Source organism: Hyla sarda, chromosome 1 (genome assembly GCF_029499605.1).
Source record: "Hyla sarda isolate aHylSar1 chromosome 1, aHylSar1.hap1, whole genome shotgun sequence".
Lineage (NCBI taxonomy): Eukaryota > Metazoa > Chordata > Amphibia > Anura > Hylidae > Hyla > Hyla sarda.
Window position 1 is genome coordinate 362,258,970 of NC_079189.1, and position 24,417 is coordinate 362,283,386.

Below are 24,417 nucleotides of genomic sequence, written 5' to 3' on the forward strand. Positions count from 1 at the left end.
GTATACATTTTCCTGCACCCTATATAATTAGGGTATCATTTTAATCGTATGGTCCTATAGAATAAAGAGAAGGTGTCATTTTTACCGAACAATGTACTGTGTAGAAACAGAAGCCCGCAAAAGTTACATAATGGGGTTTTTTTTTTCTATTTTGTCTCACGATTATTTTTTTTCCCGCTTGGCCGTAGATTTTTGGGTAAAATGACTGATGTCATTACAAAGTAGAATTGGTGGCACGAAAATAAGACATCATATGGATTTTTGGTGCAAAATTTAAAGAGTTATTTTTTAAAGGTAAGGAGGAAAAAACGAAAATGCAAAAACGGAAAAACCCCGAGTCCTTAAAGGGGTACTCCACCCCTAGACATCTTATCCCCTATCCAAGGGAGGCCTAAATTAGGGATTTGCATAGGGGTGGACTCTGATGCAAGCGTTACAATTGCCTCCACTACCAAAAATATTCTACACCAGTGATTCCCAAACAGGGTGCCTCCAGCTGTTGCTAAACTCCCAGCATTCCTGGACAGTCAGTGGCTGTCCGTCAATGCTGGGTGTTGCTGTTTTACCACAGCTGGAGGCTCCGTTTTGGAATCACTGGCGTAGAATATTTTTGGTAGTGGAGGCAACTGTAACGCTTGCATCCACGTCTTTCATTTTTATTGGGTGAGGGAGGGGGGGGGGGGACAGTGTACTGGTGTGTATATGTAGTGTTTTACCTTTTTATTTTGTGTTAATGTAGTGTAGTGAAATGTTTTTAGAGTACAATCGCACTGGCGAGGGTTTATGGTGAGTTGCCCGGTAGGAGTTTGAGCTGCAGCGGAAAATTTGCCGCAGCTCAAACATGAAGCAGGAGACTCACTGTAAACCCCCTCCCGTGTGAATGTACCCTGTACATTCACATGGGGGGCAAACTTCCAACTGTGGCAAAACTACAACTCCCAGCATGCACTGACAGACCGTGCATGCTGGGAGTTGTAGTTTTGCAACAGCTGGAGGCTGAGTTAGGTTCTGTTACAGCAGGCATTGGCACGGGATGCCTGCTGAACGATGTTCCATTCACCGCCCGGTTACCGGCGGTGAGCGGAGATGCCGAGGGCGTACAGGTACGCCCTTGGTCCTTAAGTCCCAGGACGCAAGGGTGAACCTGTACGCCCTTGGTCCTGGTGGAGTTAAAGAGGTATTCCGACGGAAAACAATTTTTTCCAAATCAACTGGTTACAGAAAGTCAAACAGATTTGTAAATGACTTCTATTAAAAAGTCCTTATCCTTCCAGTACTGCAGTATGCTCCACAGGAAGTGTATTTGTTCTTTTCATTCTGACCACAGTACTCTCTGCTGACACCTCTGTCTGTGTCAGGAACTGTCCAGAGCAGGAACAAATCCCCATAGCAAATCTCTCCTCCTCTGGACAGTTCCTGACATGGGCAGAGGTGTCAGCAGAGAGCATTGTGGTGAGACAGAAAAGTACTACTCAACTTCCAGAGGAGCATACAGCAGCTGATTAGTACTAGAAGGATTAAGATTAAGGTTTAAGTAATTTACAAATTTGCTTAACTTTCTGCAACCAGTTAATTTGAAGAAAAATGTTCACATGCATTCTGTCACGAAACAGGTACAAAATCTGCACAAAAAATTGAATCAATGATGTATGAACACAGCTTAAGATGAACAAACCTCAGAAACTAGATTTGGGAGGTTTTGCTCAAAACAGCCATCAAATTTGCTTTAGATTTAAAGGCCAATTCAGATTTAGTCCTACACTGAAGAGAATATGAGAAAGCAAAATACCTAAAGCACTGCCGCTTACCTCAGGGCAGCACACATTCACTGGGCCAGGCACAGGCATACTATGTAAGTAAGTACAGGTGCAGGGACTCCTGTCTTTGACAGTCCCTGCTCCTGTACCAATTTGCTCAAAGCAAATCACAAGAAAATTTGATTCTGACAAATCAACTTTTCTTGAAAAATTTAGATCAAATCCGATTAGTTCAATACATAGATGGTTGTGTCCACTATAAACAAACATCAGAAAGCAGGTAAACAATGAGCTTGCTGCTGGTGTCAAACTTTTGGAGATGCTTCTTACTGATATCTATGAAATTTGGTATTGTGTGGCTAATAAAAAAGGTATACTGGCACCTGGATAACTTAAAGGGGTACTCCACCCCTAGCCATCTTATCCCCTATTCAATGATAGGGAATAAGATGTCTGATCGCGGGGGTCCCGCTGCTGGGGACCTCCGCGATCTCTCCTGCAGCTCCCCGAGTCATCAGCTCTACGAAGCTAAGTTTGCACCATGGCTGATGACTCCTGATACAGAGGCCGGCAGTTTGTGACGTCATGGCCACGCCCCCTCCCATAGACTTGCATTAAGGTGTGGGGCGCGATGGCACAAGGGGCGGAGCCATGACGTCACAAACCACCGAACTTTGAACCATGAGTCATTAGCCACGTAGCAAACTTACCTCCGTAGAGCTGATGACTTGGGGGCTGCAGGAGAGATCGCGGGGGTCAACAGCAGCGGGACCCCTGCGATCAGACATCTTATCCCCTATCCTTTGATAGGGGATAAGATTTCAAGGGGTGGAGTACTCCTTTAAATTGGCTTTTAAAAACTATAATCATCTGCCCTTTCCCTCACACTATAAGGGTATGGTCCCACGCACCGCTATTGCAGCGTATTTCACGCAGCGCAAAATGTGCTTCACAGTGGGAAATACGCTGGGTATCCTGAAATAAGCATAGACACAGAGCTAGCCTGCAGCAGCCCTGTGTATTCAGTGAAGTTTGGGGCGGGCCTCGCACTGGCATTACTGTGACGCACAGCCCCACTCGTTTGCGGTAGTGCTGGGTGGAATACCAAATATTTTTTCCTGCACAATATGAATTTTGCCCATACCGCAATACGGGTTGGGCCCCTCCCCCCCTTGAATGAGTGAATTATCCGCCGCATCGCGCTGTTCCCACATCGGGGAACTAATCATATGTGACCCGCGAGCACTGTCCTACTTCTCTCTCCCCCCCCCAATGAATTATCAGCTGCGCTGCCCCCACATCTGTCGCCTCATCATGTCACCCGCAAGCGCTCCTCTGCTCATCCTCCCATGAGTTGCGGGCCGCCGGAGCTAGAAATCTATACTGTACAAATAACATTGCCCGGACTGAAAAAATAAACAAAATAAACTTTAACTCACCTTCCAACGTTCCCCGTTATTGGCCTCACGGTCCCTCCACTGCGGTCCTGGGGATGGGAACGTCACAGAGCCGTCAGCCTATCACCGTCCGCAGCAATGTCCCGCCCCGGCCGATGATAGGCTGGCGGCTCTGTGATGCTCCGGTCCCAAGGAAACAGCAAGAGGACCGCAGTGCAGGACAGTGAAGATGGTACCAGAGCCCGGGAAAAGTTATTTGTAGTACAGTACAGATTTCTAGCGCCGGCGGCCCGCCACTCATAGGAGGATAAGCAGAGGAGCGCTTGCGGTGACATGATGCGGGGACAGCGCAGCAGATAATTCATTGGGGGGGGAGGTGTGTTGGAAGAGAAGCGGCGCTCAGGACACATGGGGGGGAATACCGTTAAATACCGTGGAACTGCCATCACTTACAAAAATACCGTGATACACGTTTTTGCTCATACCGCCCAGCTCTAGTTTGTGATACATAGGACCATACCATAAAAGCATGTAATAACTTGACAATGACATGCATGAATTCTAACAGAGCTGGCTACCCAAACTAGCTTTGTTTTATTAGAGTATTTCATAGATAACCGTACATTTAGATGTACTTTCTTCATTATAGATCCTTTTTTAAGAACTTGAAATAAGAGAACAAGTCAAGGACATATTTGCAGTTGATCTCATAATACTCAATAAGAGGATACATACCAAATTATACACTGCTCTAGAAAAGTTTGTGTTACGAAAATAAAACAAATATTTTGTAAAACATAAAAAAATATAATAACTAAAATAATAGTAATTATAACAGGATGCATTTACATTCTGTATAAGAAAGCAATATGGAAACTGATAGATTCTTCTAAAACTGAAGCACGTACTGTGGTAGAAAAGAACAGAGCCCAGGCGAGACACTGGCTTGAATCATGGCAGATGCTGGCATTGCTGTGAGAGGAAACATCTATATCTGTCTGTGTTGATAGACATACTTAATTAACCTCTGCTATTCTGTTCCAAGCTACTGTTTAAGACAAAGTCATTGACCCATAAACAATATGTTGCCATCAGAATCTCAAACTGCTGTGACACTAGAGAGATATAGCCCTATCAGCACTACTGAGTAAAAAAAAACCTCTTATATTACCTGCAGAGAGAATTATGGCTTCTATTCATGTCACACTTGAGCTGCCAGAGACACTATGATACTTTTTAGCATAAATCTGCAGGGTGGAAGATGTAATAATACAAATTCTATGACTCATAGACAAGAGGAACATTCATCCAAACAGAACAATCTGTATACCCTTCTCCCTTTATTTTATTACAGAAACAAGAGGTGAGATTTATTCTTAGGAAAGCAGAAAATTGCATGCAATACATATAAGCCCCTCAATGTCCAGCAGTGGTTTACAGCTATGTTTACACCCCTTTTTCAACATTTTATCTATGCTTAATCTATTTTACTATCTAATTTTGGAAAAATAAAAAACACAATTTTAGATCATACAAATTATAGCGAAGCACTTATTCTGTCTAGTTACTTTGTTCTGTTAGTTAGAAAGTTACATGGACTTCCGTTCTGACTGCTGTTTAGACAATAGAACAAAAAATAAAACTTAAAGAGTTTGTGCAGCAAAAACTAACTTATTCCCTATCCACAGGATAAGGGGAAAAAAAGCGTCTGATCACGGGGGTCCAACCACTGTGATCTCCTGCAAGGTGCTCTTGCGGACAGGGGATACGTTTGTTTATACTGGATAACTCCTTTAAATTTTTCTGTCTATAGAGCTACGTGAGGGCTTATTTTGTGAAGGGTGATCCATAGTTTTTATTGTCATTCAGGTACTGTTCAGTAGACAGGATAAATAAGGCTGGGTTCATATATATCCGGCATAGGTGAACTCAGTCTAGATCTCAACGCAACTGATGCCACAACTGATGACAACATACATCAGCTGTTGTATGCCATACAACTGAGGGGGAGATTTATCAAAACATTTAAAGGAGTACTCTGGTGCAGAGTATTCCTGCTCCGTCCTGCTCGGACTGCAAAATAAATGAAAATAAACCATCTCTGGCCTCCCTGGGTTCCCGCGGGGCGCCACTACAGCTGATCGGTCCTCCGGTCCATCCTCTTCATACTTCCGGTTGTAACGAAGCGTCACATGGCGCTTAGCCTATCGCCGGCCGCCGCGATATTCTGCCTTGGCCCATAATAGGCTGAGCGCCATGTGACGCTTCGTTACACCCCGTATGAAGAGGATTGACCGGAGGACTGTTAAGCTGTAGTGGCGCTCCACGGGAACCCAGGGAGGTGAAAGATGGTTTATTTTCATCTATTTTGCAGCCCGGGCAGGATGGAGCAGGAATACTCTGCACCAGAGTACTCCTTTAAGACTCCCAGCAGGCCCCCTACATTCAGTGAAGAGATAGGATCATGGGAATGCAAAAACAAAAAAATAAAACATATTTGGCCCAATTAATACACAGGCCAGAGAATGGACCAAACCTCCCCACCAAATCCCCAAAAGAGAAGCCAGAGAGGCACCCACATCCTCCAAGTATATTAAACACCAGCATACAATAAGACACCACAATGTCACATATCTGTGTATTCCCATTCTAAAATGTATAGTGTCTAGGGTCTAACTGGTAATCTATCGCAGTATAGCCCAATGCAAAGCATTTTATATACAAAAAAGACCTGCAGAGCATAGCAACTGCTTACAATTTCAAAACTGTATAAAACACAAAAACTAAAATATTGATATTGTAGTCAGTAATTTGAGGTAGATAGGGTGGCATGCAAGTCCCAAAAATACTGGGCACATATCTTCAGTGAATCATCGATACGAAAAATATTTGTATACAGGGTGAGAGTAAAAATACTACAAAATTACACCAGTGGCAGTCTCTATAAACCTGGTGCCCTAATCCTATTCGATCCAAGTATACGATCAAAGTATCGTCCACATACAAAGAAATCTTTCCAACCATGGAGCCATGCTTAATACTTCTAATCAAGTAAAAGTGACGTTCAGCTACAGCAAATGGCCAGGGCAAACAAAAATATGGACAAGGGGTAGCACTGCATGGTCCCCCCTTTTAAAAAGGACCATAAGCAGCCATGTATGGATGAATGTACTCCTCAATAGGCATCCGTAGGATGAAAAGCTATCTGGCTGCATACAGGGAACCAAACAGGGCTGCTGCTCTCCCTCCAGAAGAAAATTCTGCTGCTCCAACGCCATGGCTACTTGTGAACCTACTTTGTCTGATGTCCTTATGATGGTGGTTGGGAAACAAATTATACTCCTTTCAGTTGGGGGGGGGGGGGGGGATCAAAGAAGTCATCGATAACCTTCCCAAGACCTCAAAAAGATTTCTGAACATACTACTGCCCTGAAGGCATGTAGTGTCACCTTTAGGGTATATTCACACGTACAGTATTCTGTGCAGATATGATGCGCAGGATTTTCGGCTGCAGATCTCAATGTAAACTGAATGACTGAACACAGCTTGAAATCCTGCGCATCAAATTTACACAGAATACTGCATGTGCGAATAGACCCTAAAGGAGAGATATGCCACAACACCTGTACGCTTTGAAGGCTGTTAAAATCAAACAGCCTCAGACTGAATAATGTGCACATTGTGAGGGCACCCTAAAATGTTGAGGGGGTCGAACCTGATGGAACATTTTGAGTCTTTTTTTTCCAAGTGTTTAGCAAGAAGGCTTTTACCCTGGTGGAGGAGACCCATCAGGTACCTACAAAACCCTCCACGCAAGGTCCTTATCTCTTGCACTACAGGGACCAGGATATTCTGCTAAAAAATCCAGAGGTGTCCTGGAGCTAGCTATTAATTGTCACAAGGTTTTCAGTTCCGATTATTCTGCTGAGGTCCAGAAGAGAAGGATGCATTTCGGCAAAATGCAGGCTTCACACCTGGATGTTCCCTGTTCCATGCTGTACCCTGCTTATCTCTGTGTAGTTGCCCTGGGTATTACCCACTTCTTCGATTTCTCTAAGGATGCCCTCTGCTGACTTGATCAGACTGAGAACAAGCCTAGAGCCAGCATGGCCCAGTTCCAAGATGACTGACCTGCACCAATCTGATTGTGGACTGTGGCCCACATTTATCATTGTCTTTAGACAGTTTTTTGTGTCTAAAAAAGGGGCAAAAAAGGCGCAAGCAGGGTTTTTTGCGCCTTTTTTTGCCCCTTTTTGTTTACACATTTCTGCTGATTTTTTGTTGCAATCCACTGATTTTGAGTTGCAATCCACTGATTTTGGCAATAGACATGATATGGAAGGGATTTATCATTGTGCCTTTTTGTAAAAAGGAGCAAAAAAAGGCACAAAGCCACTGAAAAGTCTCTAAAACTACACCAGCCCAGATATGGTGTAGATTTTTGGTGTATGTGTAGACAGAAATTTCAGAAAATGTGGACCTGCACAAAATTTATCAAAGCTCTTTTACCTTTCAATAAATTTGGTGCTCCTACACATTATCAGCACACAAAAAAAAAAGGTGTAAAAAATGCTTCACTTGCACTGCAATGATAAATGTGGGCCTATGTTTTTATATAGCAGAATGTTGAACTGTCTGTTACATTTGAAAAAAGTTTATTAAAAGTGTATCTGATCAATAAATGTGAGCAATATTGATGACAGACAAGGCTGACAACCTCCGGATCCCTTTAGAGCATACCTGTGTCATCAGTAATCACAGTTTCTTTAGGTAAGCCAACAGTTTGCCATTCTTATTCCCTATGCAAAAAAGCTACCTCCTTGTACAACACTGACTTGTTATTCTGTTCCGTACTAAGAAGCAGATGGTCACATTGAGACCACAACCTCCTATTCAATAAATAGACAGGCTCAGCAGAAACATTCACATGTGAAATCTCTAGATACCTTTGGGGAATAATTTTTCTATGCACTGAAACACCACAAATAAATGCACCCCAAACTATGGCTTTATAGGTACCAATTAATAAATGGGTCAGGATGAGTGTCATTTTGAGACCAATAATCAGCATGAGTGGCAGAAAACTTTACAGACACAGAGGTGTAATCTCATCAAGAAGAAAGTGAATTTCATGAGGGGCCGGGGCCCACCCAAAGAGTGACCAGGAGCGCTAAATGGTCTGAGATGCCCCAGGGAATTTAAGAGACATCTGAAACCATATGTAGGAGATCCCTAGAGGCAATGGCCATGTCAATTCACAACAGGCTGTTGTACGAGAAGCAAAAATCTTGAACAGGTATACCAAGAACTAGCCAAAACAAGTTTGTACAAGGTCAGTCCCAGGGACCTTCAACAGGAGATATTGCAATGTCAATGCAAGGATATTACAGGGCTCAGAGGGACAGCCCCTAACAAAGAATCCTTATATAGCTTCAGGGATCATCAGGTACAATCAGGGGAGCCTAGGTGTCCGAGAGACCAAGTCTAGTACCTTGGTAAGACAAATAAAAAAAACCTAGAGGTACAGCCATCAACCACCCGAAGTGTAGCCAGAAACAACATGGCATACAGTCTTTGCAGCCCTTTTCTCATAGCTGAACACAAACTTCGTTGAAACTGGTATGTTGTTTCTGTAGAATGAAACTTTAATTTTGTTATATAGAATGCTCCCTTTACATCTTGAAGAATCACATTTATGTCTCTGAAATGGAGCAGTTCGGTGAGAAGCCTGGTGGACCAAGGCATGGCAGAATCCTGTCGACCCCTTTTATTCAGAAAATAAGAAGAGTAAGAGGGCCCTGTAGGTATTTCAACCAGGTCTCAAGGAACAGGGCAGGATCCCTGCTCTCCCTCTTCTCCAGGAGATCCACAATCCAGATATTGATTTGACAGAGATGGTTCTTCAGGTCATCCACTTTATCCACTGAGGCTATCATGTGACACTGCAGAATAGAGATTTGTTTAGAAAAGACACTCACAGTAATCCAGAAAGAGATGAGTGGCACTGCAGGGCAGAGGAGGGCAAGTCCCGACACAGCACAGGTTGCACACACTCCAGCCGGACTCAGCAGAGAAAAAGCTGGGACCCACAAAATTCTGGTCTTGAGGGTCAATAGGGCTCAGCAGGTAGTCCAATGCAGATACCATGGGGTCCTTACCTCAGGAGCTAAATCAGAGGCTAAGAGAAGCATTACAGATGCCATGCATAGCTGCTTCATGATGCAGTGCTGAGTGCCAGAGGAAAATCAATGATGCCTGCAGGAGACACTAAGAGAGATGCAGGAACCCAGCCACACAAAATTACAGCAGCTGTGGTGGCAAAAAGGGGACCAATATGGAGGTACTGACAGACTAAAAGGGGTAACTTAAAAGGCAGAATGGACGGGCTACAGTGGTGGAGAAGGCAAGGTCCCAGGGAGCTCTACACACAGGCGGCAATCAAGCCAAGCCCCCCCCCCCCCCTTTTTTTTTGTTATATTCTTTTTTGTTATGACAACTGCTGCAGTAATTCAGGCAACCTAAAAGTAAGGTAAATGGGGGAGATTATCAAAACCCATGCAGAGGAAAAGTTGACCAGTTGCCCATAGCAACCAATCAGATTGTTTCTTTTATTTTTCAGTAACTTCAAGGATAGGTTGATTTGGGCAACTGCGCCCCTCTTCCACTACTCAGATTTTGATAAATCTCCACCAATGTAACAGCTTTTTATTTATTCTTTTTGGGCATCATTCTTTTTTTCTCCTTGACCTCTAAACTGCAAGCACTATATATTTCATTGATAACACTTCTAAACTCCAAAAGGCATTGCCTATATCATATATTAACATATACGAAAAAGAATCATAGAAAAGGTCATGACTATAATGACAAATGTCATGCAGATTTTAACATCGATGGCGTGCTTAGGTAGTGAGCTAAAAATCATTTTATCAAACCCCAAAGACAAGGAGCAATATAGTGTTATATTTCTGACCATGGATTTGGAATAAACATTATCACAAATGGTTTGTCTTATAAATCCTCTGCAATGAAGTATGTTTTGGACAAGCGAGTGCAATAAATCATTTGGAGATTATCAATCTCATTTTAGTGAGCATACATAACAGATTTGTCTTTTTGACGTTAAAGAGCAGTAACTCCATCTTTTCTACTGAGAAAGGAAAGAAGGTAAAAGAAATATACTCAAGAAGCAGGTAGAATGCTTGGAAATCTCATGCTATTCACTGCAGTTAGGAGAGCTAAGACAATAGTAAGTTATAAATCTCATGACATGTCACTATATGTGTTCAAATTTAATGTCCTACAGTGTTGTTAGTGTTTGTCCCTAATGCTGAATGATAAACAAACAGGACACTGTGTAAACCCAGCCACCTTCCTTTATTATACCAATAGGCATTTACACAGTACCCATCAATGAATAAATCTAGATCTCAATAATATAACCACTTCTTCACCAACTACATTTTATTGATCTTCACATTTCCTTACGTTATGTTTACCTACTAAAGACATTACATTTTTTTTTTATTTGGTATCAATGGAACTTTGCAACATTTTTTTAGGAGGCAAAGTTCCCAAAAAATAAATTTTCACACAGTTTTTTATTTTTTATGGTCTTCTTTGTGCAGGATAAATAACTTTATATACTAATAGATTAGACCTGTGGCAATACCAATTATGTTTGTATTATTGAACTTATCCCCTAGCTACAGGATAAGAGATAAGTGTCTGATGGCAGGAAGTTCAACCGATCTCTTTTATGGGTCCCGGTTACTTACCCATCCTCACCGCACTTCAGCCCCCACTTTCCTGGGCGAGTGCAAGTGACAGCCCGCTCAACCAATCATCGGCTGAGAGCGGACATCACAGCGGGGCGGTGATTTGCTGAGCGAGCCGGCCAGGGAACGTCAAGAACGAGTAAATAAGATGTGCCTTGTACAGGAGATTGTGGGGGTCCCACCAGTCAGAGCCTCCGCAATCAGACACTTATCCCCTATCCTGTTTATATGGAAAAGTTCAGTTCCCTGGAGTACCCCGTTAAGATGGAAGCCCTGGGAGCCTTAATTAAGACCCTAAGCACCATGAGAGCCCAATCACATTTCACACCCGCAGTCAGACCCTAACTTGCTTCCATGTTACAGACACAACAATGCATGTGTAATAAGGTGATCTGTAGGGAGCCTATAAAAATAAACTATTTATTGACACATTTTTACTTCAAATATGGGCAAACAGGGTAGACTTTATTTAATAAACTACAAAAATGTCTACAAGAATTCAACATGTTAGTAAATATGCAAATCCTTCACCTTCTTAACTTCTTTACTCAATTTCTACTGTATGGAGTTTTTTTTATTATTTTCAAGTTGAAACTAATAACATATATAACATTTCGTGATAGTAATTTAGGGGGTTTATATCCCTGTTTTTTTTTTTACCTAAGGGGTTTGGTATATTAGTTGGTATTTACCCCTGATCCAAACATTGTGGCATTTTGTGTGTTTAGCAGGTTAAGAGTGAACTCTTAGGCTACTATTATTAGCCATAAGGATCCTGTACAATAGAAATTACATCCATAGTAATATAATTAATGTATACAAGACCTATATAGGACTTAAAGGAGATCTGTAATGCAATGTAACTTATCCCCTATCCGAAATATAGGGGATAAGTTATAGATCGCGGGGGGTCCGAGCGCTGGGGCACCCCGGGATCTCCTGGACAGGGCCGCAGCAGTATTCTGGAAAGAGGGCGTTCCATCCGAGCATGACGCGGCAGCCGACACGCCACCTCCATTTACCCCATAGAGATACATGGAGGGGGTGTGTCTGCCGCGGCTTTCTGCTGAGGACGAAACTTCACTTCCTGCAGACTTCCGCGGCCCCGTCCAGGAGATCGCGGGGGGCCCCAGCGCTCAGACCCCCCGCGATCTCAAACTTATCCCCTATACTTTGGACTTATTTATTAGCACACATGTATAAAAAGATAAGAATACCAACTGGTAAAAAGCAAGTCCAGCAACGAGCAATCACTGAATGGAGATTAAAATATCAACCTAAAATATAATAATTATGTATAACAATATAAAGGTATGATGATAATATAATAGTATTAGTAGGTAAAAGGAAATATTTTACACACCCTACAGATGCGTTACGTAATGGAGAGTAATGTTTTAGCTGGACTTATTTGTATATAGAAGAGGCCTTGGTGAGTAAAACGAAGGTAAATGTCATGTACTCATTACGTTATATGATAGTTTGCTAGCTATGGCCAAATATAAACAAAGTCGTTCCTATTTGTAAAATATCATAGGTGGCAATTATGGTGAAGTCTTTGTTCATACGGTATTTTGTAGGGATGTTCTTTTTCCTACACGTGTGTGGACATAATTATCCTCATCTGTTACTGCAGGGAAATGGGCAATAGTGATATTCACAAGATAGGAAATATCAGTTTCCTCCCAGTGAATGAATGTAGGCTTTGAACATCCCAGATGAAGAAGACAGTTGGTCTTTGAAAGGTTCGGAGGTTTTTTGTAGGTATCGACCGATATGGATTTTTTAGGGCCGATACCGATAATTTGTGGAGGTTAAGCCGGTATTCAGGTATAAATTATCGGCTATTTCTCTCTCCCCCCCCCCCCCCGAAGCCGCTGCAGATCATTGATTTAAAGCAGGCGCTTTAAATCAATGAACTGTAGCGGCTATTGCGGTGCCAGAGACTGCCGCCGCCACTTGCTTCTCTCCCCCTGCCTGTATAAAGCCCCCCCTGACTTATAATACCCCCTGTCCTGTGCCCCTCATATATAATGCCCCATGTCCTGTGCACCTCACATATAATTCCCCATGTCCTGTGCACCTCACATATAATTCCCCCTGAGGGGGGGCATTATATGTGAGGGGCACAGGACATGGGGCATTATATATGAGGGGCACATGTCAGGGGGCATTATATGTGGGGGCACATGATGGGGGCATTGTATGTGAGGAACACAGGAAATGGGGCATTATATGTGGGGGTCACAGGACAGGGGGTATTATAAGTCAGGGGGGCATTATATGGGCACATGACAGGGGGGGCTGTCATGTGCCCCCACATATAATCCCCCCTGTCCTGTGTTCCTCACATATAATACCCCCCTGATATGTGCCCCTCTCACTTATAATTTGCCCGTCCATCCATACAGTGCCCGAGCAGTGCTCACCTTTCTCACACGCTGCTACGTTCTTGTACTGTGAGTGAAAGCTGCAGGGACGTGATCTCCGGGCGTGGATGGCGTCCCCGCGGCTCTCACTCCCACTGCAAGAATGAAGCAGCGTGAGAAAGGTGAGGGAGTGGAGGAGCAGGATAGCTGACAGCTCCCTCTCCACCATGCTGTCAGCTGTCCGTCAATTGCTCCGCACGGCAAAACAAGGCGTGCGCACGAATCGCGGGACTTCAGTCCCGGCCTGAAGTTCAGGGCGGGGACTGAAGTCCCGCGATTCGTGCGCACGCCTTGTTTTGCTCATTATCGGCAGGTTAGAAGCCGATACCGAAAAAAAAACAGAATATCGGCCCTGCCGATAATCGGTCGATCCCTAGTTTTTTGGTCTACTCACTGTACCGTAGTGACGTCCCTATCAGCTGACCATTTGCATGTACTCCAGGGGGAATCGGTGTTGGTAGAGACGCCACCAGCCGGGTCTCCCAAAACTGTCCCAAAATCAAGCATAAGGACCGGACTACATATGGACATACCATCCAACACTATGGCTCAAGGTATATAACATTTTTCATTCACTGGGAGGAAACAGATATTTTCTATGTTATGAATATCACTATTGGCTATCCCTGCAGTAACAGATGAGGATAATCATGTCCACCCACGTGTAGAAAAAAGAACATCCCTACAAAAATACAGTATGAACAAAGACTTCACCATAATTGCAACCTACCTCTATGATTCACTACATGATATTTTACAAGTAGGTAGAACTTCGTTTATATTTGGTCATAGCTAGCAAATTACATTTACCTTCGTTTTACTCACCCAGGCCTCTTCTATATACAAATAAGTCCAGCTAAGACATTACTCTCCATTACGTAACGCACCTGTAGGGTGTGTAAAATATTTCCTTTTACCTACTAATACTATTATATTATTGTGGTGTCCCGGTACCACATCTTATACTGTACCTATGTATGTGTGGGTCCCCATAGCCAGAGTCCCTAGGATGTAGGGATCCCTGTTGTGTAGCCTACCCCTTGTCGTCTCTATTCCAACTAATAGCCTAGTCATTTATGTAAGGGTGATGTAAAAATAGTAATACATATGTAAATAAATGGTTAATTACCGGTTCCATAGCTTTGCAGGACCTGCGGGTCACGTGACTAGGTAAACTCTATGGTATTTTGCTTAAGGACCTTTGGAGGCCCTGTGACGTATGCAATCCCATTACTCTGTGTAATGGTGAATGACAGATGTTCGGACCAATCGGATTCACCCTGCCCCCTGCCCATATAAGGGAGCGGCGGCCATCTTTTCTCTCTCTTGTTCCTGGGCTGTCAAACGAGAAGGATCTGCGCAGCAACTATCGCAGTGAGTTAGGCCCGAGCCTTGCGGCAACGGCTGAGTTATTCAGAATAGAGAGTGTATCAATTCCCAGACACTCTGCAGCATCACCGGACCTAATATAACCCCTAAATCCGGACGGATCTGCAAATATCTACCCTAAATTCAGAGAATTTCGAAATAGCTCATGGTCCGCAACAACTGTCAGTCACTGAGCAATATAAGCACTGTTTGTACGGGACTGTTACTGTGCCTTGGATGTATCGCAAGCACTTAAGTAAAGTTGTTCAAGTTCAAGTTCAATCTCCTTGTGGACCTTCAGTCATTTCATGCACCTATCGTTACTGGGAAGGGCGGCGATAGGCCGGAGCATTGCCTCAGCATACCAGCCCTCAGCCTGGCGTCACGAACTATAGGGTTAACATTAACCCCTCATATAACGGTATCAAACCACCACTACCATACACCCCCCAAGGGCTACCACATTATCATCATATCTTTATAGTCTTATATATAATTATTATATTTTAGGTTGATATTTTAATCTCCATTCAGTGCTAGTTGTTGGACCGGCTTTTTACCAGTTGGTATTCTTATCTTTTTATACATGTGTACTAATAAATAAATCAACCCCTTTTAAGTCCTATATAGCTCTGGTATCCATTTAATTATATTACTATAGGTCAAAATTCTTTGTGTATGGTCAACAGGGTTCCATATTATACCTGGCTGCATTTTTTTATAGGCACACTATATCCTTTCTCTTACCACAACCAAAAGGAGTGCTAGTATATTCATATTTATATATATTCTTAGAAATGACATCCCTTTTAGCTCTGCATTTCATCAACAAACGTGAGGGTATACCATGAATTCAGTAAGCTGTGTCTGTGGCTAAGCTGTGTTAAACCCATGCAGGAAACAGGAAAATAGTAATGCCATCCTTTGTTAGTATATGTACAGTATTCTCTGCTGCTGTTGATTCATTCCACAGGTAATAAAGTCAGCTGTATTGGCAACTTTAGTTTTGTATACAGACTCAAGTCAAAGTCAAGTATCACGTTTTTGAGGTTAACCATATTTATTAATATGGTAAATAATGAAATGTAATACTGTGCAAGAAATAAAATAAACAATGATAATTACAATAATAAAAAGAAACAGAAATAAAGAAAATCTTTCAGTATCTTTCTCTAATCAGGAAAAATATAGGTGATGCATTTAATGCTTTAAGTAAGATGATCAGTACCAGTATCTTAACAACTGGTAAACAGTGTAATAAAAATAAAATCCCTGACTGAATATTTTGCAACCATAAAGCAGAAAATGCAGTCGGTACTGGTTCTTTCTCACATCACTTGGCCTCCACAAGCCCAAACGACCAGCAGTACAGCAAGACACATTGTCTGCCAGACAGAATGTAAGTGGTGCTCACCTCAGAAAACCGCAAAAGTTTGCAAGGCAACAGCAACGAACAGAGTACAGGGGGCACCCACTTGTTCCTTGTGTGGATAAATCTTTATTTCCAGTGCATAAAACAGTATCAGCAGGACGCTAACTGGGTTTACACAGGAGCCATGGTAATAGCCATCTTGCACCGCTCCCAGTACTTCTTCAGACCACACCCTCCTGAAGATGAGAGGCCAGGCAAATACCATATGACCTCTGACGTCACCAGGTAAGGGCGTTCACATCTCCTGAGTCACAGAGAACATTAAAAACAACTTTAAATCCTGTTAAAAATAACTATGCTAATAAGAGACAGGTAGTGAGCCTACAAACTACCCCCATATTATTTACATACAATTCTAGGAACGAGGAAATACTCAGATGAACACGCTCATGTCTAAACCATCATTGAGACCTAGTTTACCCTGCGCATCTGTCTTTAGAATCCACATGGCCTCTTGTTGTAATAATGCCTTGCGTCTCTCTATGCTGTCCCAGCACTTTACCGACTCTAAATTGCAGAACTGTAGCACATTGGTGTCTCTGCCATTTTCCTTCTGTACATGACTTATCAACCTTGGGGAACCTTTCTTACCAAGTTGACATGTTTACGGAATCTCACGTTCAGAGCCCTGATCATGCACCCTATTTAAAATCTACGGAAGAGTACAGATCACGGCATAGACAACATGGTTGGATATACATGACAAGACATCCTTAAACATTACTTTTTCACCACCAATCGCAAGGTTCTTTTCAGTGCAGAGGAACCTACACCAAGTACACATGCCTCATCTGTGGTTACCAGGGCTAAGCATCCTACCTAACCAATTATCGTATCGATTCTTGGATTTTAGTTTGCTCTGCACTAAAAAATCCCTTAGATTTCTGCATTTTTTTGAAAGCTATCAAAAGACTATCTTTCACAAGATCAACTAGAACCACATAATTTTGCAACAAAAACCAGTTGTTCCTTATAGACTTTTTTTTTTTAATCTGATCAGCCATACGACTAAACATTAAGGAAAAACAAAAACAAAATGTCTGCTGTCGTTCATCTGTATCACCTAAGGTCGCCCTATTCTCAATTTCTGCAGGTCAACTACATTTTTTGTTTCTACCTCTCAAAAGCTCTGAATGGAACTGCCTACCTGCTCTGGACATAGCCTTATCCAAAATAATTTGTGGGCACCCTCTAACTAAAAGGCGACTCCTGAGCTCATTAGCCTGTACAATGTAATCAGAGTCCCTACTATTCATTTTCTAAGGCATGTTTTAGTGCTGTACAAACTAAAATCCAAGAACAATACGATATTTGGTTATGCAGAACACTTAGCCCTGGTAAAAAACTATCTTGGTTCACTCCCTTTATATCACACATTAACCCCTTCCCGGTCTATGATATATATGTACATTTATGTCACGGATCGTGTGAGGGAGTATGACACATGCTTGGGATCCGGGCCTGCAACATACCTGGTACTATCTGCAGCTAACACCTGCTATGGTAGGCTATAGCAATAGAGCACTGGTCTCATAGATCAATGTAATGCATAAGCATATATAGGCAATATATATAGGTCTTAGAAGGTGAGGAGGAAGAAAACATAAGCAAAAATTAGTTTTGTCGGGAAGGGCTTAAAGAGTACCTGTCATGATATTGCAAAATTTTACAACCCTACCAGTTCACTGCCCCCATTATGATAAACCACCCCTGCCTTTATTTGTATTATTTTTTAGTTTTCTACCATGATTTTGCTGTATTTTCATCTCAGTCAGATTCACAAACTGGGAAGGGGCGTTCCCCAGCAGGCTGTGACATAATCTGAAGCCATACAGGGGAGAACTTCCTCACTCTGCTACACACAGCCCAGAGCAGTATCAGTGGGAACAGTGTGCAGGTGTGTCCCTGTTTGAGCTCCACAGACTTCCAGCAGAGAAGAGCAGAGCAGGTGTTTCATCGGCCTTTCCAAGGAGTGTGGCAGGCTCCTGGGGAGAGCTTTCCTGGAGCTTCTACATCTCGTTACCGGCTGGCGAGGGAAGACATTTTCTACAGCCGGTTCCAAAGGCCGGAGTGAGACGTTCCAGCAGGGCCCGCAGAAATGTGGAGCCCACTCCCCAATCCAAACCTGAAGGACGCAAGTCTACATGGAAGAGCAGCGGACCTTCTGCTACTCTGGAACCCCAGCAATGGGGGGGTACGGGTCCAAGAGAGTCTCTGGTGACCTATGGGTCATGGATCCAGGCCAAGATGGCGGAATACGAGGAGCTGGGCAGAAGACTTCGGAGCCTGAGAGAATATCTAAAGTTCTCCTGTTACCAGGCTGACCATGCCTCAGGAGGTAAGAGGCAGAAGTTTTCTGCTAAGGCACAGGCACTGAAGATAGAGGTGGCTGAGGTGGAGGAGGCCAGAAGGAATATTGCTGGGGGTGCAGGGTTCTTTAAAGAAAAGTTGTCTAATGATGAGAGATTTAAAGACATGCAAGCATGTGCAAACAGCCATTAGGACAGCAGTGAGGAGGAAGATGGAGGGGAAGAAGGTGACTGAGAGTCGGGTGACGCTGTGGAGAGTAAGGGGGATGTTGCACCTAGTGCATCTGACCCCAAGCCCCCCCAAGATAGCTACCCTGAGCCCTATCAAGTGGCGTTACCTTCCAGTGAAGGTGAGATGGAGGATAGCAAAGAAGAGGACCTGGCTAGTGGGGGTTTGCTGAGAGCTATTGTGCAGCAAGAGTCACCCACCCGCTTTGAGGATTTTGCCTTTGGTGAAGATCTTGGCAAGGATAATGTAGTGAAGAAAAGGAAAAAGAAGAAGCAGAAAGTTCAGGAAACTGTATCTTTTGTGTTTCATCCTTTGAAGCAGTCTGGGCCAGATGTGAAGTTGGTTCAGGCTGCTGGGCACCCCAAACTGCCAGACCCCGTTCCTGTCATGGACCGGGGCCAGCAAGGTGGGTACAGCATGGCTTACAAAATGGCTAAGGACGCTATAAAGCCAGCTGCCCCCCCCCCCCCTCTGATTGACCTGTCAAACCAGTACCTCGTCCTAGATACCATCTCCTCCCCCTCCTTGGAGGGGGAAGGTGAGGGCGGGGTGCCTAGGGATAAAGAGCCCTTGGGAGGAACTGTCCTGTCGAGGCACCTTCCTTGGAGGGCAGGGCTAGACCGGGGCCGGACAGAGACGGGGTCCGTATGGACCAATCAGATGAAAAAAAAAGGTCCAAGAGTGGTCCTGCCCTTTCGTCGTCTTCTGGGGATGAGGGGGCTAAAAAGAAGGGGAAACAGAAGTAAAGGGTGTGGCTGTCTAATTTAATCACCCTGTATGGCGGCACTCACCCCAATGACGCTGGCATCTATTAATTGTGCCAGCCTAAAGTCTGATACGGCTAGATTTGCAGCCTTTGATTTTGTTGGCCGCGTTGAAGCCGACATTTTCTTTTTACAGGAGACCAGGTTGTCAGATCTAGCCTCTCTGGTAAAAGCCAGAAGAGAGTGGAGGCGCGGTCCCTCCCACTGGTCTCTTGCGGCTGAGCCGTATAGTGGGGTGGCGGTCCTTTTTACTGCTCCTCTTGAATGCCGACGGGTTATTGAATTAGAAATGGGGAGGTGCCTGATCTTAGATGTCTTCATGAAGGGACAAGAGCTCCAGCTCATAAACATCTATGCCCCACAAACCAGGTGGGGCAGTAAAGATATCTTTATGAAGATTAAGCCCTTTCTTTTTACGAGTCGGCAAGTAATTTTTGGAGGGGACTTCAATATTGTCACGAGGTCCCAAGATAGGAGAGGTTCCAATAATACGCTGACTTATGACTGTGTGGCCCTTAATAATATAGTTAGGGAAGCCCGCCTAGAGGATGCCCACATCCAGAGCCCCTCAGGTCATGCGGGTTTCACCTTTCATCGAGGTAGCTGCAGGTCTAGGTTAGACAGGTTTTATTTAAAGGAGGAAGCCGTCTCTTCCACAGTGTCCGTGGTTATGGTGGAGTTCTCCAATCACTGTATGATTTTGTTTTCCTTGAATGTTTCAGAGACCCAGCGGTTAGGTAAAGGTTATTGGAAGCTGAATTCGTCTCTCCTGGAGGAAGTGGAGGTAAGACAGTCCTTTGAGGATTTTCTTCAGGTACCTTTACTGGACCTATGTAGTAGTAAGTCAGAGTGGTGGGAGATATTCAAGAAGCGGAAGGCAGGGTTCTTCTGTCAGCTCTCGAGCCTCAGGTCCCTGAACAGGTATCGCCTGTATCAGGGTCTGAGGAGGAAACTCAAACTTCTCGTCTCAAATGGAGGTAGCCGGGAGGATCTCTCCAGAGTGAAGTTCTTGCTGATGAGGTGTCAGTACGATAGGCACGCATCTTTGGTTTTTGAGAGGGATTACGTGAGGTACCGCTCATTCGACCCTTACAGAAACTGTAAGATGTCAGTGAGTAGTGAGGTAATTTCAGGACTGATTGATAATACAGGATCTCTGAATCGGTCCAGATCAGGTACCTTGGAGGTCATCAGATCCTTCTACTGACACCTCTTGGGAAGGAAGGATCCGGATCGGGATGTGATGTTGGGTTTCTTGGCTGAAGCCATTCTTGAGCCAGGGGTAGACCCCTCTCTTGGTGTTTTGGCAGAAGAAATCAGGGAAGAAGAAGTGAGACTGGCGATCGAGGGGCTTGTCCCTAAGAAGTCGCCAGGTCCGGATGGCTTAACATCCGAGTGGTACAGGACCTTTAAGGAGTCATTAGCTCCCCTCTTGACTGAGGTATTCAATGAGTGTCTCTCCTCAGGCACTCTGCCGAGGTCAATGAGGAGGTCAGCCCAGATTCTTCTCTCAAAGGGTAAAGATCCCAGCCGTATTGAGAATTGGAGGACCATAGCTCTTCTCAATATGGATAGGAAGCTTCTGGCTAAGATACTGCTTAATCGGTTGGTGAAGTTTGCACACCGTCTCCTTTTGGAGGCCCTGCACTGCACTGTTCAGGGCCGAAGCACCTTAAGTCCTGTCCTTAGTGTCAGGGAGGCAGTGGAGCGGAGTAGTGCAGGTCTCTGGAAGGGGTACTTGCTGTCTTTGGATCAGGCCAAAGCATTTGATCGGGTGAACCACGGGCACCTCTGGTCCCTCCTCCTGAGATATGGCTTACCGAGTACTTTTGTTAATTGGCTTAAGATCTTGTATGCAAGGGCAGAGAGTTTCCCGCTGGTGAACGGGTGGTCTGGCTGCACTTTTGGAGTGGGGTCCGGACTCCGTCAGGGTTGTCCCTTGAGCCCGATGTTATATGTGTTCGTGATCGATCCCTTCCTTAGGAGGGTGAGTCGTGGACCATTGGTGGGAGTCGGGATGAGTCTGGCGGAGCCGGGTGTCGCCCAGAGAGTGGTGGCATACGCTGACAATGTCACTATTTTCGTCTCCAAGAGAGAGAGAGAGAGAGAGAGAGAGAGGAGGTTGATGTGGTGATGTCAGAGATGGACTGCAACTCAGAGGCATCCGGGTCTAAGATCAACCGGGATAAGTGTGAGAGTCTCTGGCTGGGAGGGGGGATCCCACGTTTGATCTCCCGGGCACCCTTCCAGGGCCCCAAGAATCACCAAAGATCTTAGGCATCACATTCGGCCAGGATGATTATGCCACCAAAAACTGGGATGGTAAGCTAGAGGATGCCACTCAGAAGGTGAACGAGTGGAAGGGTTGGTCTTTGACCCTCGTGGAAAGGGTCAACCTGATCAAATCGTACCTGCTCCCCTTGTTTATCTATCTGGGCAGTGTATGTATCTTGCCAAAGGCCTACTACACTAGGATCTACAGCCTGTTTTTCCAGATGTTATGGGGGAACAGGATGAACCTATTCAAGAGGGAGGTTAAGTACCGGACGAGGAGACTAGGGGGTTTATCTATGGTAAACCCGGTGGTGTTCTTTATGAACACCTTCTTGAAAGCTAACATCGCAAACCTCTGGAAAGAGAGGGCTCCTCCGTGGGTACTCTCCTGCAAAGAATGGTTTCGGCCTTTCTTCCAGGAATGGGAGAGAGGAGGGCGAGTGAAGGACCTTCATACGCCCCATAGATATCTTCCGGCTTACGCTACCCAGACTGAAGGCCATACGTCGGTGGGGTCTGGAAGTGTGGGAGATCAGGACCGAGTCAAGGCAGTTCCTTGACAAACGGGTTCTGTTGACCCACTTCCAAAAGCCTCAGGCGCTCAGGGACTGCCCAGGTCAGGATCTGAGGGTGGGGTTGTAGCTTTTAAACATGAAAAGGATCCCCCAGAAGTTTTGGGACTTGGCCTGGTGCTGCTTTCAGGGGAAACTATATGTAAGGGACAACCTGAAGTACAGGAACTCTGATGACCGGGGATGTCCCCGAGAAGAGTGCAGGGACATGCTGGAAAGCTTCATTGTCCCTTTAATATACGGGTTTACAATAGGGTTGGTGCTTCCATCGGCTGGAGTCAACTTGCCGGCCATACCTATCCGGAGTGGGCTTATGGGGCATTCAGGACCCCGGGTGGCCGAGACCAGGGCACTTTATTCTTAGTTATCAAAAGCACAGGGGAGAGAAAAAGGAAAGGACTAGTGGAGATGGGATCCAAGAAATGGTCTTTATTATATAAAAAGGATATATATGACCAATCGCCTAGCAGGGCCCTTGCTAAAGGCGAATGGCATATACTGGGTAAAAAATAGATATAATAAAAAATACAGAATATAGTAGGATTAAAATGAAATAAATATGATGGGTAAGTAGCACCAAAGAAAATTCATTAATTAAATATCTGCTGCATATATCAGGAGAAAACGTTCTCAGTCCATATAATTCATAGGGATATTTCTATGAAAAATCCACAAGAAATGTCCAGAATGAAAAGTCACAATTAGATTGGGTGTATCCGGAGTAACGGTATATGGTAGTGAATGTAGCGACAATAGCTACAATAGGAAATTCATGGACAGGTAATGCAGACAATGTGGCAAACACTGTCAGCGATGAAGATGTCAAGTCTCGGTGCACAGCACCACTCACCCTCCTTTGGAGTCCTCAGGTCCGGGCTGGCACGGCTGAGTCCGGCACTCTGGATTTCAATGCCCGCCTGGGTGGTATGCTGGGTGAGTGACTGAATCTCCGGGGGTCCGAGTGTCCTGGGCTGGCACGGGATAAGGTGCACCTTATCCATAAGTGTATATCACTTCAAATAGACTGTATCTGCCATATTCCAATTGCAACAGCTGGATGCCCGCGATTCCGGGACCACTGCTGCACGCGCGCTGTTAGCACCTTATTCATACGTGCAATCCGCACCACCTGTTACCTGCATCCACTCACAGCCCCGGTCGGCAGAGTTACTCCTGGACATCATCCTCCTCAAGGCCGGACGCCTCCCGTGCCAGCCCAGGACACTCGGACCCCCGGAGATTCAGCCACTCACCCAGCATACCACCCAGGCGGGCATTGATATCCAGAGTGCCGGACTCAGCCGTGCCAGCCCGGACCTGAGGACTCCAAAGGAGGGTGAGTGGTGCTGTGCACCAAGACTTGACATCTTCATCGCTGACAGTGTTTGCCACATTGTCTGCATTACCTGTCCATGAATTTCCTATTGTAGCTATTGTCGCTACATTCACTACCATATACCGTTACTCCGGATACACCCAAACTAATTGTGACTTTTCATTCTGGACATTTCTTTTGGATTTTTCATTGAAATATCCCTATGAATTATATGGACTGAGAACGTTTTCTCCTGATATATGCAGCAGATATTTAATTAATGAATTTTCTTTGGTGCTACTTACCCATCATATTTATTTCATTTTAATCCTACTATATTCTGTATTTTTTATTATATCTATTTTTTACCCAGTATATGCCATTCGCCTTTAGCAAGGGCCCTGCTAGGCGATTGGTCATATATATCCTTTTTATATAATAAAGACCATTTCTTGGATCCCATCTCCACTAGTCTTTTCCTTTTTCTCTCCCCTGTGCTTTTGAGGACTGGTTCACATAAATATTTTATATTTATAATTTCTACATATTACATTAGGCCTTTTGGGTAAAGGCAACACCTTTAACCTCAAGCACATTATTTCTTTTATCCTAAGTGAGCTACACATATTTTACATTTATTCTTAGTTAGTTTAGTGATTAGGTACTACACATGGAATGCACAGCGTTTAGTGTCGACCCAACAGAAAATCCTCTCTGAGGTGGAGGTCTGTAGGAATATCACCGGTGACCTCGTGAAGATCAGGTCTTTGGAGTATGGCATACTTGATACCAG

At 44.3% G+C, this 24,417-nt stretch overlaps 1 protein-coding gene across 5 annotated transcripts in view; it reads right to left on the reverse strand.

The window, feature by feature from the left end:
* DMRT1 (doublesex and mab-3 related transcription factor 1) overlaps positions 1–24,417 on the reverse strand; it is a 171,860-nt gene that overhangs the window by 101,408 nt on the left and 46,035 nt on the right. Inside the window, exon 5 of one of the 5 annotated variants that reach the window (XM_056522974.1) lies at positions 8,861–9,096. The exons of the other annotated variants lie outside the window; for them this stretch is intronic. Within the exon in view, the coding sequence (XP_056378949.1) occupies positions 8,926–9,096 (171 nt within the window). The 3' untranslated portion in view covers positions 8,861–8,925. Of the gene's footprint in view, positions 1–8,860; positions 9,097–24,417 lie in introns of those variants that run through there. 5 annotated transcript variants of the gene reach the window in all.